The sequence below is a fragment of the Mya arenaria genome, chromosome 7, assembly GCF_026914265.1.
Source record: "Mya arenaria isolate MELC-2E11 chromosome 7, ASM2691426v1".
Taxonomy (NCBI): Eukaryota; Metazoa; Mollusca; class Bivalvia; order Myida; family Myidae; genus Mya; species Mya arenaria.
In genome coordinates, this window is record NC_069128.1 from 5718874 (window position 1) to 5732594 (window position 13721).

General features: G+C 35.0%; 1 protein-coding gene across 1 annotated transcript; it reads left to right on the plus strand.

The window, feature by feature from the left end:
- Nucleotides 1-1132: 1132 nt before the first annotated feature.
- On the plus strand, nucleotides 1133-5014 carry LOC128240514 (uncharacterized). The gene is made up of 2 exons (XM_052957168.1): nucleotides 1133-1250; nucleotides 2712-5014. The coding sequence occupies exon 2, from the start codon at nucleotides 2715-2717 to the stop codon at nucleotides 4998-5000; it is 2286 nt and encodes a 761-aa protein (XP_052813128.1). The 5' UTR covers nucleotides 1133-1250; nucleotides 2712-2714; the 3' UTR covers nucleotides 5001-5014.
- Nucleotides 5015-13721: the final 8707 nt, after the last annotated feature.

Below are 13721 nucleotides of genomic sequence, written 5' to 3' on the forward strand. Positions count from 1 at the left end.
CACACGCACGCATGTATGGGTAGATGCCCACACGCACGCATGTATGGGTGGATGCCCACAAGTACGCATGTACTGGTAGATGCCCACACGCACGCATTTAACTGCTAAATTAAATTAATACGCGATCTTCTACCAGCGGACTTAAACATACCGATTTCTGAGTTTATAAACCGTCTATATACATTCGAAGCTCTTTTCGATAAATGGCCGAGGAGCTCCAAATGGATGACTACCATATGTTGCTAAACTGTCAACTTCATTAACCCAACTTCTGTTTAACCCATTCAAAATATCAGACGGAATCAATCCATTTGTTTGTTTAAAATTACAAAATATCTTGAAATTGGTAATAAAGATATACTAATAGGTAGGAACTAACCGAGATGAATTTGCCTTATTGCATTTACAGAAGTAACTAACCAACCAGGGTATACTATATTGCATTTACAGTAACTGACCGACTTGGGTTTACTATATTACATTTACAGTAGTAACTAACCGGTTTGGGTTTACTATATTACATTTACAGTAGTACCTAACCGACTTGGGTTTACTATATTGCATTTACAGTAGTAACTAACCGACTTGGGTTTACCATATTACATTTACAGTAGTAACTAATCGACTTTATTTATTTATTTATTTTTTGAGGGGGGGAGGGGGGGGGGGGGCTTGTGGCCTTCTAAACTTGTGTCTAACCTATACTTTTGCATGTTTCATGCTCTATAATAAGTATTTTTGTAGCATTTTATTTCCCGAACCTTAACAGGAAGGAACGCTATGCTTTAGGTGCATAAATTAAAGATATTTTTTTTACAGAAATATGTTTTGAATCCACTCGACTTACCTTAAATTTTATCTAAATGCTCGCTCTTCTTTCCTTAAAATATGATTACGGACATTGTTAGTGTGTTCAATAAACTAACAAAAAAGTTTACTTAGTTGAAAATTTAATATAACACAGTTAAATTGAGAATCAATTTTGCGTCGCGTCAGAAGCGATAAGATTGCAAAAAAATGCTATCAATGCGCTTAAAATCTTATCGTCACTCAGCCCACGTCTGCGGTGTCACTCTTTAACAAGTGGACTACAATTGAATATTAATATTCTTGTTTAGTGGTAGTTGAGTTCTTTTGCTATAAGTGCGGTTTGCGAAGTACGTGTTTATGGAGATTTTTCAAGTATAGATAATTACAGGTTTACCGTATGCATAACTTGAGAGAATTGGATGTAAAATATCAACCCAAAGGTATTTTATTTTTTGAAAATAATTCAAAGTTTACTTTAATTGAATTTCATTATTTTTAGAGTGTAGTTATATTAAGGAAATACGACGTTTCATTGAAAACTTTTATTTTAAAACCCCAGATATATTGTCATTTAGACGTGTTATGAAATTTAATCCATATTGTATTATGTTTTAAAGTTGTGTAAATTCATGAAATATATCATTAGTCAAGTTAGGTTTAGAAAATGGTGTACTCCTCTTTATGCCATGATATTGCTTATAATTGTATGGTTAAAGTTTATTTATAAAGCCGCTTAATGTGTATAATATGTTCATTGCGAGGCCCACTGTGTCATGCATGTGTGACATGAGTTTACTGGAGAACTTGAAACTTAAAACTTGACATTTTATCACAGTGAATAATTAATTGTGTAGGCAGTAAAAATACTGACATATTTTGGTTTCAATACACGTTCATATACAATTCAAGTGTAAGTAAACACATAACACATGTATGCTTGTATTTACTATCATGCTATTAAAAAACATGTTATAACCAACAAGAACATTACAAATGAACAGAGTGCGGGTAATGTTATGAGATGGGCTCTGATTGGGGTTACATTTTTAATTTGTAATAATGTATGCGCCTAAAACATAGCGTTCCTTCCTGTTAAGGTTCGGGATATAAATTCTACAAAAATACTTATTATATAGCATGAAACATGCATAACCATAGGTTTGACACTAGTTAAGAAGGCCACAAGCACCCCCCCCCCCCAAAAAAAAAAAAAAAAAAAAAAAAAAAAAAATAATAATAATAATAATAATAATAATAATAATAATAATAATAATAATAATAATAATAATGATAATAATAAAAAATAATAATAAAATAAAAAATAATAATAATTAAAAAAAAATATCACAGTGCGAAGATAAATGCATGACAATTTAAGGGATGGCAACGAGTATTAAACTTGATACTCGAGTACTCGGACAATCTTCAGATCGAGTACTCGGGTACACAATTACTAGGAAAACTTTAATTGATTTTCGGGAGAGACAAGATCATGTATGTATTGTTCATGTACCATATGCATGGGTCGTCGTTATATTGGCCAAAAAGTATGTCATTATGTAATGACGTACTTAAACAAATAAATGAAGACAAAAATATTATTTCATTCTATTAATTTGCCTTTATTTTATCTTATTTTGAACATAAATATATGACACTGCAATATTGCGCATGTGAATAAGTAAATTATATTTATTTTAGAAAATATTCGTAACAAAAGAAGCATATGAGAAACAATCAATAATGAACATTATCCACTAATAAATGATAAATAGCATACAGCATACCTCAATTATTAATACTGATGTAATATCATCCCCACATTTGGATTATAACACAGCATAATGCAACTGGTTATATTTTCATAGTTAATAGCGTTTTTGTTTCTATGTGTGTTGCAGACAATGCCGTGCTTATTGTGCGTCAGTGATTCGAAGAATGCCAGAGCGTTACCAGAATGTCATCATGCCATCTGCGATGACTGTCTTACTGAATACATCAGCGCAAGCTTTGATAGAGACACAAGCACGGTCAAGGAAACGCAAACGATTCTTAAGTGTCCACAATGTACTATGCAGTTTAAAGGTCCAGATTTTAGAGCATCCATTTCTGAATGGATTGACAAATTACTGATATTGTCGTGTAAGCCATCAACAATCAATTTCTCAGAACATGATCCAACTAAAAGCGCCACAGATCACGTTAAAAACATCCTTTGTGATGGAGTAAATAAGATGTACACACCGAATGGACCTCATTATCACAGCGTTGATGTGGAAAACCAAGTTTCGGGAAAAACGAGGTATAGGAGACACCCTCTTGATGTCAACAGTGATTGTTACAAACTTTGCTCAACACACTGCTGTAAAAACGTTGAATTTTACTGTATCACCCACGAGGAATTGATTTGCCGACTCTGTGTTATAAGAGAAATAAGACACAGGCAATGTTACAACATTGTCGATTTTGAAGATGCCAGTGACATTATACAGAAAAGTCAAATACACAAGACGGTATTAAGCGATCTCGAAGCAGTTATGAAGCACGATGTAACACTGATTCGTGAAATAGACGACACCAGAAAAGCATCTGAGGGTCAACGATCAGAAATAGAGAAAACATTCGAAGCAGTTAGGCAAACAGCTTTGCATTTCATTGATGTCCAAGAGAAAATCTGTCTGAAGACCTTTGACGAAGCCATGAACTATCAGGCAAAACGTCTAAATGAAATAAAGGGTAAAATTAAAGCCGGCAAAGAAGCAACTAAGCTAATGGCAGCAGAGTTGTCAGATATCATTGAATCTGGTGAAACAAGTTCCTACTTGTTTCCTTCTGTTTTGAAGATTGTAAGACACAATGATGAAAATAAAATAAATACATGTGGCAATTATATCCAGTGCACAACTGCAAAACTGAAATTTCAAAGTACAGAGGCAGCAAATACAGGAAATGGTTTTCATGGAATTCAAATTGCTTTTGAAAACAAGGAAACTCCTCTGTCACCAATGCCAGGTTTTCAAGCAACAACTGAAAATCTTCTGAGACTGGTTGCTGTAAACAGACAAGCAAGTCCTAAAACTCCTCAATGTGTTCAAGTTACAACAAGAGATTGTCAGACTGATACCGGGGTAAAACAACCTTCTCAAACTAAGGCTAAAAAACGTAAAACCAAGGGAAATGTACAAAATACAAAGCCTATGGTAAAAGACGCAAACAAAGCAGTTACTGAATTGAAAAAAGAATCTTCTAACGAAAGACATAAACAACACAACACTAACGTGACCGAGTGTACAAAATACGAAGTTGCTGAATTAGAAGTGGCTCATTCAATCAGAGATTCCAAAGCCATAAAGAACCAACACAATACAAATATCCCTTCTTTTAAGAGTAAATCCAGTGCAACACCGATGTTTCCAAATACGAATCAAGGTCGTGTTTCTGATGTTCTCTTTCTGAAGAATGGTCAAATAATATTTTCAGAAACATTTAACAGTCGACTTGTTATTACGAAAGACGACCTTTCTTATATTTTTCAGTTGAGACTGGATTTTCCCCCTGGTATAATGGCAATTAGAGACAACGGTTCCATTTTAGTTTGCAAAAAAACAACGAACGTACTTGCTGTTGTGAATGTGCATGATGGCGCTGCGCTAACGATTGAATCGCTTATTACATTACCATGGCCATGGCATCCAAAGAACATTAATTCATTATGTAATGGTGATATCCTAGTATCGATGAAAGCACGAGACTCAAAATGGACATTAAGTAAACTACAACTTCATGATGAAGACACCTTTAAGTCGATAACAAGTATAAAGAAGCCAATAGACGATGGGTATTCACTGCATGTATGTTCCAATCAGACCGGTTCCTCACTAGTGATACATTGTTGTGAATCTGCAGGCATCGTGAATGCATTTGACCTTGATGGAAATGAGAAATTCTCCTATAAATGTGACAAGCCCGAGGCAGCCACGCATGATAGATATGGATATATTTATATTTTAAGCTTGACGGGGGAAATCCACATTTTGAAATCAGACGGAACACGTTTTGGTTTAAAGCATTATAAAGACATGCAGAGATGCAAGAATATTGTGTATGATGAAAGCAAGGATCGTCTTATCATCACAACTTACAGAGATAGACGAATACATTTGTTGAAAATAGACTACATCAATGCCTGAGATTTTTGTTTTATTGTGAGCGTTTGGAAAACAAAATACAAGTTTGCAAACATCCGTTTTTGTTTTGTAATCACAGCACCGCGCCTGTCAACCCACGTTCATCCTTGCAAACCGAATAAAGTTTTTATCTCTTCAAATCCTTTCAAATCTTTGTCAAAGATAATGCAAAGTCACGAATTGTTTCTGCGTACCATGTTACACCTCCTCAGTCCTGCATAAACCTTAAAGTGACTCTGCAAACAAAAAATGGAGAGCACTCTCAATCAAATCCCGATTACTTGTTTTTATTCGCTTATCACCAAACGTTCCTAGGTCCCAATACGTGCATTAGTAAGGGCTTCTCGCCAAGGCGTCCACCCCTCCGCCCTCCCCTCTAGGTATATATTAGCTATATTGGTGGTCACCAAGCCGAACAACTAAACATTTCCGGGAAGTAAGGTTTACCTTACCTCCACATCACAAGACCAAATATTATTTTCTTGCTTCAAAAAAGTAAAATAGACCATTCTGAGCCAGGTTTTTATTTAAATCAAACAAAAATACTTTAACAATTTTTATCTTAAATGCATTTTCGATCTTTTATTTAATACCTAAGAATTCGAAGGGTTAAATAAAATGCAGTCACTAGGCGACAAGAGTTTTAGCCAATTGTAAGATGACAAAGTGATACGTGATACCATAAATGATAGAGGTATTGAAATGAAAGCTTATCATTCAGCAAGACGAAACAAAACAAAAGACTTTCTAAACTTCCTAATGTCAGCAAACTATTAATATAAGATGATAAACTTCACCGTATCGTTGTTGAGACTATCACAAATATTAGATTGGCTGTGTTAAACAAGCATATACAAATAGCGTTATCAGCTATCCATATAAAACGACGTTCGATATCAATAAAATAGAAACTCCACTTCAAACATTTTTGACACTCCGCTGATAAAACAAAACGTTATAAAGGGATTATCTGACGCATTAGACTGTCACATAAAGCACAGACAGTTTTACGAAAATACCGGTGTCAAGTAAGCATTCATAGTAGATTTGCGTACGTGGATTTTATGTTATTGTCTGACTGGTTTAAAGATGCACTCTCACAGATTGAACGTTTTGACATATTTTGTCTTGGAACGAGCCAATTTTTGCGAAAATCAATAGAAAACAGTTATATAAGACTGTTGACTAAATATCGAATCGCAGATTTTGATTTATGTTAAAAAAATGATGTTTTATGCATTTTTCTGAAACCGCTAGTAACGGTTAATGCCATAACACAATAATTTTCAAACGGAAATATAAAAATCTACGATTTTATTTTTGTCAGCTATCATATATCATTAGTTTGCAGATATTTACGCAAAATAATGCTCTTTTCAAGAAAAAAAAAAAGTTGTAAAATGGTCAATCTGTGAGAGTTCACAAACGCATATTGTCTAGGCGCATAAGGGTGTAGATACTAAGAAATTCGACAAATAATACATGTCAACGGAAACGACTTGAAGCTTTCCTTATGAATGTTTTTTAACCTGATGGAAGAATGGAAAAAATGACGTCAGCGTGAATATCGAAACATCTAATAGGCAAATATATCAAGCATTTGTCAACTTACAAAAAATCAAGGTGTGCTGGGATATAAAACAGTATTTAATATTAAAAATAACTTACAAGCAATTATTATAAAAATAAAGATAATTTACAATTTTACCGAAAGGATTTTTTAGTAGCGCAAGACTTGTATAAACAGCATACTTCACGCAGCGATTATATCCAATACAGTACAGTACAATACTATGTATTTTAATATGAAATAAGGCACTGCCTTAGACGGGCTCTAGGTATGTTATCAACTGCAGAAACTGCTAATGCAGTACATTTTTTCTTAGGTAAACAAGAGTCAAAGGCAAAATTCATTTTATATGACATACTATGACTTTGACTACACCAATTAAATTATTAAGGTGCATAACAAGTAAGGTTAAGGCAATGTAAAGCAAATTTAAAATTTTAATGTTTGAAAAAACTCATAATAGCAAACACAAGTATATTAATTCACCTAATACTGAATATCGTACAAGCATTTACAGTACAAATAAATGATTCCTACTTTAAACATAACAAGGTCAACGAAACAGATTGAGTTTACTTAAAACTAATTATTACAGTTGTCTGACAATTAACCTGAACTAAACTATTTTAATATGTAAAACATCATTGTGTATATTTTAGATCTTTAAGGTTCTGCAAATAACCTGGAAAAATGGTTTGACCACCTCAGCAGTTTGAAATGAATATAATTTCCCTGTAGTTGACGTTGTTAGCACCATTCCATTATTGAATATAACATTGTATGCAGCAAGTATGAACATATTTAATTATTTAAAGTATGAGTCTTAAAACTGAATTATACATCTATAACATTTAAAAAAACAAGCGGGCCCTGATGGCCCTGTATCGCTCATCTGATCCAATACAGATCATCAAGAATAACAATCTGATCAAGTTCCATGAACATATGGTAAATAAATGTGGCCTCTAGAGTGTTAACATGCTTTTCCTATTACTTGACCTGGTGACCTAGTTTTTGACTGCACATGACTCAGATTCGAACTTGGCCTAGAGCTAATCAATATAAACATTCTGACTAAGTATAATGAACATACAGTCATAAATGTGACCTCTAGAGTGCTAACAAGCGTTTCCTAGGATTTGAAGTAATGACCTAGTTTTTAACCGCACATGACCAAGATCGAACTTGGCCTAGAGCCAATCAATATAAACATTCTGACCAACTTTCAGGAAGATACAGTTGTAAATGAGACCTCAATTTCTCGAAACTTCTTAAGTCCCTTATAACAGGATTAAGCTAAACTCACTATTTTTGGTTTTCAATAATTTGGATAATATTTACTTCTTTAAGAGTATTTATACTTTAGATAGGAATTTTCTATATTTTAGTTAAATTAAACCATTTTTCAAAATTCTATTCAAGTATGTATTTTGAGTAATTGAAATAAGCTACTTAATCCTGTTAAGCTTAAGAAGTTTCGAGAAATTGGGGCCTAGAGTATTAACAAGCTTTTCCTTCAATTTAAACTAGTTTTTGACCACACTTGACCCAGATTCGAACTTGACCTAGAGATTATCAATATTAACATTCTGACCAAGTTTCCGGAAGATACAGTCATAAATGTGACTTTTATAGTGTTAACAAGCGTTTCCTTTGATTTGACCTGGTGACCTAGTTTTTAACCCCAGCTGACCCAATATCGTACTCGTCCAAGATTTTATTGAGGGTAACATTCTGACAAAGTTTCATTAAGGTAGTGCCCCAACTGTGACCTCTAGAGTGTTAACAGTCAAATTGTTGACGACGACGGACGAATACGACGGATGACGAACACAGGGCGCTCACAATAGCTCACCCCCCCCCCCCCCCCAGCAAGAATTTAGCAGCCTACAGACAAGATCACTGTTATAACGATGATGTATTGATCTATGGATAGGGGAATACTCTGCAAGAAAATTGACACATTTCTCTGCATTTGATACATATGCAATTCTTGTCTCTTATTTCAATTGTTCATGATGATTACAGTACTGAAGTCATCGATCCAAGATACATAATGCACTCTGGTATAAGGTACTGAAGTGATCGTCCCATATGACAACTCTGGTATTCTGGATAAAATATTACTGGTGAATACAGTACTGAAGTGATCAGATCATGATGCCACTCTGGTATCCTGGATTAAACGTTACTGGTGAATCAAACTTACTGAAGAGATCAATCCCATATGCCACTCTGGTATCCTGGATAAAACCTTACTGGTGAATGCGGTACTATAGTGATGAATTCCGATCTGAAACAGATTAACACCTAACTCAGAATATAATAAACAAGGGTCAGTTTGTTTACATTGACGCAGATGAAGAGACTATCACACTAACAAATGAAGTCACTGTTGTTAAAAATATGTAAATATGGCCTAAGACAACAGTTATTGTCACTATATGTTTCATATAGACACTAACCTTGAGCTTACAATGTATCTCTTCAAAAAGTATTTTCATATAATATTTTTGCAAAAACAGACTTCAAAACTCCTATAGTTCAATTTCAGGCTGTATGCAACACATACTTAAAGTTTGGCAATAATATTTTAAACACATTAAGAATGAGTATAAGCACTTGTGGTGTTTTCGAATGAGTATAAGCACCTGTGGTGTTTTCATAAAAAGCAGAAATATCCACTTCCATCAATCGGTAAGCCGCAAACTTTTAAAGAGCCATTATGTCCTCATGCATTGGAATAATCTGGACCAAGTATATATATATACGATCACTTCAGTATATATATATATATATATATATAAGACAGCACCATAAAAATGGCCTGCCTACTCTATTGAGATTTTTTCAAAGCAGAATAAAAAAAATTCCACTTTATCAGCTTAGCGTTTATATAAAAAATGACATAGAGCCAAACTGAAATGCTTCCAGGGACAAATGGCGCAGCAAAGGGAATGGCAAAAAAACACCAAAACTGAAAGATTCATGACAACTGCTAGTGTTTTCATGTATGAGATGGCTACATGATGTAAAAAATGCAATGATAGCATAATTATGCTAAGTTTTAATTTTTTTGCTTTAAGTATCTGTTTTGAAGGCTAGATTTGCCTTAAAATTAAGATTACAACTCTTAACCAGTGTCTATAAGTTGCTTATTTACACCTGATTAGTATATATCTCACTCTTTGGAATCATTTACACACAAACAAGTACTACAATGTTAACTTACATCTTCATTCTGAAATATTAGATTCAGAGCTTCAACTCCTGGATCTAGATTGCAGGACCACTGCCATGGGCGAAAAGCCGCAGCAAACTGGAGCTTATTGGCTCATCATATTCTGCAAGCAAGACACAAAATCAATGTTTGACACAGAATAAGACTACCTTCTTCTACTGTAAAAGTATGAAAAATGCCTGTAAACACTCATTTGAGACATACATAACCTTTTATGTAGGAATTATGCTTCAGTCAATAGTAAACACCCCACCAAGCCCGGACAATAGCTGGGACTTTGACTTTCAGTCCAGCCAACCCAGGGTAAAATCCCCGCCCTGCAGGGAAGAAAATACCTGCCAAATGCCCCCGCACTGCTATATTTTGCGCCAAGACAAAACCACCGCATTCACCCGGCACTGCAGGGACACCTGAATGGTAAAAACACGCCCTTTCCCCCCGCTATCCCCGGTTTACCACTGGACCTGGAGGGTCCAAGGTTACAATTGACTGGTGCATTAATGCGATAAATGTGCAGAAAAGTTTATTAATTCCAAAAAATTTATGACAAAAATATTAAATATATAGTCTTTTGGACGATTTGCAGTAATTTTTTTAACAACTCAAAGGTTGATCTTTACTAATTGAGTACCCAGATGCATTTTGAAAGCCTTTAAACCAGACTTTCTTAGAAATCTTTCTTACTTGCAGACAATATTCCTTTCGAAAAAATCCTTGCCAAGAACGGGTATGGAATTCCATCACTAGACCATGTTTTGATCAGCATTGGTTCTTGTCCTTGAATACCTCTGTGGCTCTAGCAACCAGGCTGGCTATATTAAATAAACAATAAATTAGTATTTTTAATTTATTAAAGCTGCACTCTCACAGATTGAACATTTTGATTAAAATTTATTAAACAATTGTCCCGAGATTCGCTACAGAAAAAAAAAAAATTTGGTGCCAATCTGGTGTACCCTTTAAGGTATTTTGAGTGTATTTAGGTTTTTTCTTTAATGCATAAAGGAAAAAGGTTCTTATCTCGATCCCCCTGCTCACTTTTTATTGCTTTTGCCATCAGAGATGTAAATTTTTTCAATGTATTAACTTTAAGTAAATTAATATTCATGACTGATTGACAGTATGAATGAATGAAAAGTAGCAATATTTCTTTAGATATGGATCTTATTGTGTTGCTGAGATTGTTTAAGTAAATGTTTTTTCATGTTCATAAACTAAATATCATATGCACACTAAATGAAACATAATTCTGCATCATGTGTAGTAAGTTGTGATACTTGTTTGCAATTAATGCAATGTTTTCTTAAAAGAGCAAACAAAATGGGCGAATAGATGCACAATACAGTCCAAAGACCAATGAAGGTCAGCAGTTTTATAAGAAAATGATATTATCTCAAAGCCGCAACAACAACGGCATGAACGAAATTCAATTCGGAAAGAAACAGTTCATCAATGAGCTATTGAAGTAAACACTGATCATGATGTCATAACAAGCGAATGTTAATATCAAAGAGCAAGAAACATACTGGCAATTTATTTCAGGGAAACCTTGACAAAAGTCTGGTTTTTTTCCAAACTTATTTCCACCAGTAATACATAACATGGCAATACCTGCATTGCTGAAAATCTGTCTACAGCAGTAATATCAAAAACCAGGTGCCATGGATGCATTCTGAAATACAAAAAAAGTCTGTAATTTGTGCTAATCTTACATATCCCATTCACAAGTGATTTACACTGAAATCTAATTGTTCTAAACTATAGTAACACAACTTCTTTATGACCAAACATATTGCTATTGAGCATTAATTAGTACACTGTATGTACATGACTTTTTTATTTTGTATGTCATGTTTCTTTGCCCCAATTTATGGAAATATAACAGGTTCAAGCTTTTTAAGTCCGTTACGCTTAAGATTTATCGAGAAGCTGGGATCTTATGCACCAGTCAATTGTAACCACGCCCTCCCCCCAGGTCCGGGGTATACAGGGGATAGACGGGGAAATGGGCCGTGTGTTCACCTTTCAGGTGGCCCGGGGATTTTAGCCGGGGTTGGCTGGACCAAATGTCAAAGTCCCCACTATTCCCCGGACCGGGGGGAAAGGCGTGGTTACAATAGACTGGTGCATTATTACATGCAGATTTGAGTGAATCGCAGAGGGTGTTCACAGTATTTACTGTCAACAACACAAACTTTTTTAGGCATCTCATTAAGACTTTTTTACTAATTAACAAGCAGAAATTTGGACACAATGGCAATTTTATAACAAACTTGACCATGAGATTGAGTGTGAGCAAGCCAGTACAGTTTGACTTACCATTTGGGTGAAAAGTTACTAATCGGCGATGTAAATTGAAAAAATGGAGTTGCACCTAATTGTTTAAGGTGCAGGTCTAAGAAAAGGCATGATGTTCTAAATATAGAGGTGCAGTTGTATATTAAAGATGTGCACCTCCATCTTAAATATAGAGGTGCAGTTGTATTTATGTAAGAAGTGGACCTCCATTTTAAAGTTTCAAAATATATGTAGAACAGAACGTATGAATAAAGAATTGCACAGCTTAATAACATACAGGTGCACCTGTAAAGTAGGTGTATTTAAGAAACATTGATGATTCTCTCACAAAGCCATGTTGTTTCATGGAAAGGGTACGGCAACTCTCACTCAGTCATGGGGGTTGTTTGGCAGGATGGTTCGCCTGCTCCACACCCTGGACTAACTATTTAGTTACAATATTTCACACGATCTGTGGCCCACAGCAAAACCATTAACCCGCATTTGCCGATTTGTCTTTCAATCACAATCACTCATATAGTGTCAGCCTTCCTCTCAACATATTCAGTCACAATCTCTCATCTGCCATAGTGTTGCTTGGCACGAGTAGTCACTTGGCACTATTTTTTTACAATCTTTCACACAATGTGTGGATCAAATCAAAACCATTCATCTTTACAGTCACAATAGCTCAGAAAGCCATGGTGTTGGACCGCAACCGTCCATTTATCTTTTCAGTTATAATCTTGCTCTCCGCCATGTTTTTTTTGGCAGGAGGAAACCCTCCCGCACCCTCCCCTTCCAACTTCTTAATTTAATAACATCTGTCACAAAAATGTGGTGTTGCATTTCAGTTACCTGGTATTTGGACTGCAGTTGTGGCCAGTCGAGCTATCTGATTGGGGCGATTCGGTCCCTTGGGTGATCTCTTGGTCTGAGAATTATAAAAAAATGTGTTTGTGTACTCGATGATACATATAATAAACAAATGATCCACTTTTGGTCGTATATTTTTACATATTAAATATTTTAATATTACATACAATCTTTATCATTCACATGGTGTCGGACCACAACCGTCCATTGATCTTTTCAGTTATAATCTTGCGCTCCGCCGTGGGTTTTTTTGGCAGGAGAAACCAGCGTGTTGGTAACTGAAAGGTGTTCCCATCCTTTGATCTAAGTCAAAACATCTAATACACCCATTGTTCAGGCTCACAGACGGTACACCCCTTCCATCGTTTCAGTGACAATTTCAGCCATAGCGATTTCTAAACTGGTCAACCGCATGTCATAAGTTTATGAAATTGATATCTTCATTGTATGATTTACTGAAAAGTGTTTTATACAAAATAATCATACTGTACCTGGCTGACGTGACAAGCTCTGCTATGTGTACCGGTATAATCCATGGTCGTAATTAAATCGGTAATCCAGCAGGAATTAATTCTTCGCAATTTCTATCCGATCAACAACTGTCAAACATCTAAATAGTATCGATTTTGCAAAGCCTAAAATGACAACTACTAACTGTCAAGTGTGACCTTCGTATAGAATGGTAAATAATGCGTATGAATATCTTTAATAAACAAGTGAAAACAAAGTATATATCTCAGACAATCTACAGAAATATGTT

Coding starts and splice junctions, on each gene's coding strand:
- LOC128240514 (XM_052957168.1), top strand. CDS start 2,715: ATGCCGTGCTTATTGTGCGTCAGTGATTCGAAGAATGCCAGAGCGTTA.